The following is a 6,442-nucleotide window of genomic DNA, read 5'->3' on the forward strand; positions in this document are numbered from 1 at the left end:
ACCCAACACAGCCAAAAATAAATTAAATAAGTTTATTTTAAAAATACATAATTATTGGGCTTCCCTGGTGGTGCAGTGGTTGAGAGTCCGCCTGCCGATAATATATTTTTTAAAAATTCACACAAAAATTTCACCTTGGAATTTTGATTGGGATTTATTGATTCTATAGCTACACTTTGAGGGGAAATGATGTTTTTAAACATGTAAACTTCCAAAATCCATGACCATATATTTCCCCATTTATTTAAGGAATTTAGGAGTTATTTGGTCTCAGTCAATAATGTCTTTTTTAGGGGCTTCCCTGGTGGCGCCGTGGTGGAGAGTCCGCCTGCCGATGCGGGGGACGCGGGTTCGTGCCCCGGTCCGGGAAGATCCCACATGCCGCGGAGCGGCTGGGCCCGTGAGCCATGGCCGCTGAGCCTGCGCGTCCGGAGCCTGTGCTCGGCAACGGGAGAGGCCACAGCAGTGAGAGGCCCGTGTAACGCAGAAAATAAATTAATAATAATAATGTCTTTTTAAAAAAAATTTATTTAGGCTGCACAGGGTCTTAGTTGTGGCAGGCAGGCTTCTTAGTTGTGGCAGGCAGGCTTCTTAGTTGTGGCAGGCAGGCTTCTTAGTTGTGGCAGGCAGGCTTCTTAGTTGTGGCAGGCAGGCTTCTTAGTTGTGGCAGGCAGGCTTCTTAGTTGTGGCAGGCAGGCTTCTTAGTTGTGGCAGGCAGGCTTCTTAGTTGTGGCAGGCAGGCTTCTTAGTTGTGGCAGGCAGGCTTCTTAGTTGTGGCAGGCAGGCTTCTTAGTTGTGGCAGGCAGGCTTCTTAGTTGTGGCAGGCAGGCTTCTTAGTTGTGGCAGGCAGGCTTCTTAGTTGTGGCAGGCAGGCTTCTTAGTTGTGGCAGGCAGGCTTCTTAGTTGTGGCAGGCAGGCTTCTTAGTTGTGGCAGGCAGGCTTCTTAGTTGTGGCAGGCAGGCTTCTTAGTTGTGGCAGGCAGGCTTCTTAGTTGTGGCATGCAGGCTTCTTAGTTGTGGCAGGCATGCAGGATCTAGTTCCCTAACCAGGGATTGAACCGGGGCCCCCTGCATGGGGAGCGTGGAGTCTTACCCACGGGGCCACCTGGGAAGTCCCAGTCAATAGTGTCTTGACAGGGGTTTCTTCTGGTTTTCCACAGGGAGGTCCTTCTAATCTCTTGTTAGACCTGCTCCTGAGCATTCGATATCTCTGATACTGTTTAAGTGGAATCTTTCAACAAATTATGTTTTAATTTTTTGTCACTGATACATAGAAACAGAACTGATTTCTGAATACCTTAAACCCATCAACTCTGCTGAACTCACTTTCCAATCCGTATAATTTATATGCAGATTCCTTTGGATTTTCTACACACAAAAGATGCTTTCTCTGTGAATAATGAGAGTCTTACCTAATCTCATCCAGGCTTTGTACCTCTTATTTCTTTTTCCTGCCATATGGCTTGGCTAGGACCTCTATAAATCACCATCATTTATAGAACTGATAATAAAGGGCCTTGCATCTCCCTCTCAATTTTTTTCTTTTTTTTGGCTGTGCCGCGCAGCTTGTGGGATCTTAGTTCCCAGACCAGGGACTGAACTGGGCCCTCCACAGTGAAAGCATGAAGTCCTAACCACTGGACCACCAGGGAATTCCAATAGATTTTTTAAAATAGTAAACAAATGTTGAACCTTACCAGATACTTTTTCAGCTACTATTGAAATTGATCAGATCATTTTTCTTCTTTATTCTGTTCATATGGTGAAAATAATGATTGCTTTCAGATGTGAAATTTCCAGAATACACCCAGCCTTTTAATATCTTGCTGGATTCCACATGCTTGCATTTTATCTGGGGCCTTGGCACTGGTGTTGGTGGGTAGCATGGCCTGCGAGGTCTTCTGTCTCGTTGTCCTTGCCGAGTTCTGAGATAGAGGTCGTGCTGGCTTCACAAGCTGGGGTGTGCTCCCGTGTTCTTTCCTCTGGATGAGTTTTGTATGAAATTTGCATGATTTCCTCCTTAAATGATCGGTAGAATCCAGGGGTGATGCTGCCTGGGCCTGGAGTTCTTTGTTGGAAGATTTTAACAACAGATTTAATTTCTTAGTGGACGTGGGACCATTTCTTTCTCCTTTTGACTGACTGAGTATATTTTGTGTTTCTGTTTTTTCAGTTTCAAGTCATTTGCTGTGTTCCTTTTCTCTTATCAGTCAGCCTAGAAGTGAAACCATCTTGACCTCCCCCAGGAAGCTTTGTGCTCCTCCAAGCCATGCAGGTCCCTCCCACCTCTTGCCTGCCCCCCACTCCTGTTCTTGTCAGGGCGTTCCGGCTCCCCAGATGGTCCAGTCCACGTACACCATTACTGCCACGCTCTGTGCAGTTAGCTCTTGGATTCAGTCACCAGCATCCTCTTTCTGTAGCTCTTTGTTACTTCCTGCATCTCCAGTAGGGTTGCAGATAAAACATAGGACACCCAGTTAAATTTGAATTTCAGATAGACTTTAACACTTTTAACACTTTTAACACTTTTTAGTATAAATATGCCCCTGTACTGCACATTACATGGATACATCATAAAGAGCAAAAGCACCCGTTGCTTACCTGAAATTCAGATTAACCTGGCGTACCGTACTTTTATTTGCTAAGTCTGGCCACCCTACTCTCCAGGCTTCTATCTGGGATTGTTTTCTGTTGGTTGCTGCCCTTGGAATATCTCCTGGAGCAGGTGGGCCAGTGGAAGACTCCGCCAGGCAGTCACCAGTCAGAGGCACTCTCGCCTGCACGGCTGTGGGGGCCAAAGGGAGTCCAGGGGGCAGGAAGGGACTAGAATCCTGCGGCTGGACTCACCCGGGTTGTCCTGGGAGGTTGGCCTGGCCACCCGCGGCCCAACCCACCTCTGGCGTGAGGAGCATAAAGGCCAGCCTGGGGCCCTCTCACTCCAGACCCAGCTGGTGTGGGCATCTGTTATGTGGCCAGTGACCCTGTGTCTGCCTCTGGACAGGACGAGGACTGCCATCCACCATGGTGAAGCTGAACTGCAGCTTCTCGGGGAAGACAGGCTCCGGGGACGGGGCTACCATGGACAGCATCCCTCTGATCAGTCCCCTGGATGTCAGCCAGCTACAGCCTGCGTTGTCCGACCAGGTGAGGGGCCTGGGCCAGCGTGGAGGCCTGTGTCATCCTGCCCTGGAAACACACGGGCGTTAGCAAGGTGGCTTTAGGTGTGGCCTCCTCTAAGGGGCAGCTGAGCAAGTGGAGGAAGGGCCAGGCTGAGCCTGCTGTGTGCCCTGATCGGCTCCCCCCGCCACCCAGAACTGCCCTTTCCTCATCTGCAAACCAGGGTAAACTGGCCACGGGTGGTGGTGAGGATTCACATGCTCTCACAGACAGTGCCCAGCTTGCCTGCGGTCCAGCAGGGGCTCAGCAGCAAAAACTACCCCCTTCCTCTGCTGGGCGTGCTCTTTCTTGGATTGCGGCCCGAGATGAGGTCCTTGGGCAAGGGGTGGGTGGAGGGGGAGCTCTCAGAAGGAACCTGTAAGAAGCAGGGTTCAGCTCAGGCACAGCCCTGCCTGACCCCACCGGAGCTCTGGAGAGTGAGTGGCACGCAGAGTTGTCCCAGCCTGAGGCCCCTGTCAGCCAGCCATTGACGAGGGCAGGGGGCACTTCCCAGCATTGCTCCCATGAGTCGAGGGCAGTTCTCCAGCGATCTGTGTGGGCTTCGACCATGCCTGCTACCGTTCTGGACCTGGTTCCCAAAGGGAAGGCTCAGTGGTGGGCTTCCTGGAGGAGGGGACCAAGCTGTGGTGCCATCGAAGAGGAAGCTTCTGGCAGGTACAGCTAGCGTCCTCAGAGCCGAAGGCAGCCAGCAGACATAGGGGCTCTTTCCATCATCTGGCCAGGCCCTGGGCTGCCGCGGCCCTGGCCGACTTCCAGTGTCCCCTTCCCTTGGTGTCAGCTTGTAGCCACTAGAGCCCTGCCACTAGCACCCACACCACTGCGGGCAGCTGCCCCCTGCCCCCTTTCCCTCCCAGCCCCCCTAGTTCAGGGTCCTCCTGCATCATTTCTTCCCACAGGTTGTCATTAAGACACAGACGGAATACCAGCTGTCCTCCGGGGACCAGCCGACAAAGTTCTCCGACCTGGAGGCCCAGAAGCTGGGCGGCGGCCACCCAGAGGATGCACGTGGCAGGGTAACCCAACCCTCCCCGCCAATTCCATGGGGTGTCAGGGCAGGGGAGGTGGAGAGGCAGCTGCAAGCTGTGGGAACCCAGGCTCTGGGCTGGGTGGGCTGGGGGCCCTTGGTCAGGGCCCTGCTCTCAGTAGAGCTGGACAGGGAATCACCCCATCAGAGGTATGGGTCGGGCCTGGGCAGCAGCAGGCTCTGCCAGCCTCCCCGCTGCTGCTGTAACGTGGGGTGCGGGCAGCCGCCGCCCTCAGAGGAGCCCCTGGCAGGAGACGCAGTGCCTGCTTGCGCCCTGCACCCTTTCCCACGTGGGTCGTTTGTCTCTGCCTCGGTGACTCGCGGATTTCCCGTATACGATGGAGACTCACTTTTCCTGCTGTGTCTCTGGCAAATGTGTTTTCCCTTCCTTTTCTAGCTCTTCAGCTTACTAATGGTGGCTTTTTTATAACTTTTAGGGTACCATTTCTAAAGCCTTTCATTTCTCAGTAGTAACTCTGCCCGTTTCCCCTTTCCCCATCCTTTCTGAGAGGCCGGTGAGCCCTGGGCTGTGTGCGCGATGGGCGCCGGCCCTGAGGTTCGCGGCCCGGGCCCTGCACAGCCTCACCACCCCACCTCTCCTCTCCGCACCTGCCCACCCCCCAGATGCCCACAGGGCGGATGATCGCCTTCACCATGGCGCTCATGGGCTGCCTGCTGATCATGTATAAGGCCATCTGGTATGACCAGTTCAGCTGCCCCGACGGCTTCCTGCTTCGGGTAAGGCCGGTGGACTGGGCACCGGGGCTGGGAAGGGCAGTCGCGCCCTGCAGGCAGAGTGCCAGGGAGGGTCCCAGGGGGGTGTCCTGTGGAAGGACGGGGTGCCTCCCCTCCTCTCCCCCAAGCTACCACCAGGAGGGTTGGTCTGGGGTGTTCCCAGCTCTATGGGAACGTGACCTGCACAGGCCCTCAAGCCCTGTCACCTTCCAGGTATATTCAAGTCCTATCTTTAGAAAAATTAAAAGAAAAGGTGTTTTAGCGAGAGGTTTTCTCTTCCTGTAATTTAAAAAGTAAAGCATAAGGAAGGAGGTCCAGGTGGAGGGAAGCCTCCCTCACTTGTATGCGGTGTGTTTCTATGTCACAGGGTGTTGACGTTTTCTTCATGCTTGGAAAGTGTTCCCCCATCCTTGTTTCTTTTCTCTCAGCTTTGCTTATGGTGACTTTTACCATTTTCAGTGTATTTTTTCAAGACTCTAAGTTTTCAGTAGATAAATCGTCCCCCTTTCCCCGTGATTTCCGAGAGGGGAGCGCTCCCCCCACAGAGGCCACGAGCCCTCACTGTACTTCCAGGGGTGCACCGGGCTGCTAACGGCCCTCACTCACTGGGATTCCCTCGGGGGCCCGCGGGGTGGGGGCGGGCCGCGGGGCACTCGCCGAGCCCCCTACCCTTCACTCAGGAGGAGGCCATGGCCACCGGCCACCGGTGCGTTCGGAGAAGGGCTGGCTCTCTGCGGAGCCTCCAGGTCTGAATTGGAGGCCTACCCCTGATGGCTTGAAATTACGGCAGAAATCAGTGTATTTAGGGGCACTGTCTACAGTATGACCGAACTGCTCAAAAGCAGAGGTGACCGCCCGCCCGCGGGTGGCCCACGGACGCGGCTCCCGCATCGCGGCTGATGCCACTGAGAAAAAATGCACCCCGTTTTGCACACCCGAGCCCAGGGGCAACCTGGAGATGTACTACACCGAGCTGGACCCTGAGCACCACCGCAGCCTGCTGGCGGCCATCGGGGCCTACCCAGTGGGCCGCAAGCACGGCACGGAGACCCCGTGGTTGTCCGCGAGCTACCACGCCTTCAAGGAGGCGCCCAAGGCACACAAGGCGCCCGCCCGCGCGGCCATGGCGGCGGTCACCGAGCCCTCGAGGAAACCCTCGGGGAAGCCCTCGGGGAAGCCCTCCGGGGAGGCCTCGGCGCCAGGAGAGAAGGAGGCGGGGCAGAAGGAGGAGGGGAGCGCGCCGCCCCCAGCCCCCCAGTGATGGCCTCTGGCCTCCGGGTCGCAGCCCGTCTGGGTAGGTGGGACCCTCCTCCCTATCCGCCCCACCACCCCTGGGAGGGGCAGGGCGCCGGCCCGGTCGGCCGGAGGCTCACTCAGGGGTGCTGTCCGCCCTGGCGACCCCTGTGACCGCGTGAGGGTCTCGGGCAGGGAGCAGGCACGAGGGCGTGGTCAGGGCAGGATGGGGGATGGGGGGCGTGGGCAAGGCGCGGGGGTCGGGGACCGGAGT

General features: G+C 55.6%; 1 protein-coding gene across 1 annotated transcript in view; it reads left to right on the forward strand.

The window, feature by feature from the left end:
* The first annotated feature begins 3,005 nt into the window (after positions 1-3,005).
* Positions 3,006-6,442, forward strand: part of CALY (calcyon neuron specific vesicular protein) — a 3,679-nt gene continuing 242 nt past the window's right edge. Inside the window, exons 1-4 of the mRNA XM_024761921.1 lie at positions 3,006-3,143; positions 4,073-4,189; positions 4,825-4,938; positions 5,846-6,229. Coding sequence (XP_024617689.1) covers positions 3,021-3,143; positions 4,073-4,189; positions 4,825-4,938; positions 5,846-6,196 — 705 coding nt within the window. The 5' untranslated portion in view covers positions 3,006-3,020 and the 3' untranslated portion in view covers positions 6,197-6,229. The remainder of the gene's footprint in view (positions 3,144-4,072; positions 4,190-4,824; positions 4,939-5,845; positions 6,230-6,442) is intronic.

This window comes from Neophocaena asiaeorientalis, unplaced genomic scaffold, assembly GCF_003031525.2.
Source record: "Neophocaena asiaeorientalis asiaeorientalis breed wild unplaced genomic scaffold, Neophocaena_asiaeorientalis_V1.1 scaffold356, whole genome shotgun sequence".
Taxonomy (NCBI): Eukaryota; Metazoa; Chordata; class Mammalia; order Artiodactyla; family Phocoenidae; genus Neophocaena; species Neophocaena asiaeorientalis.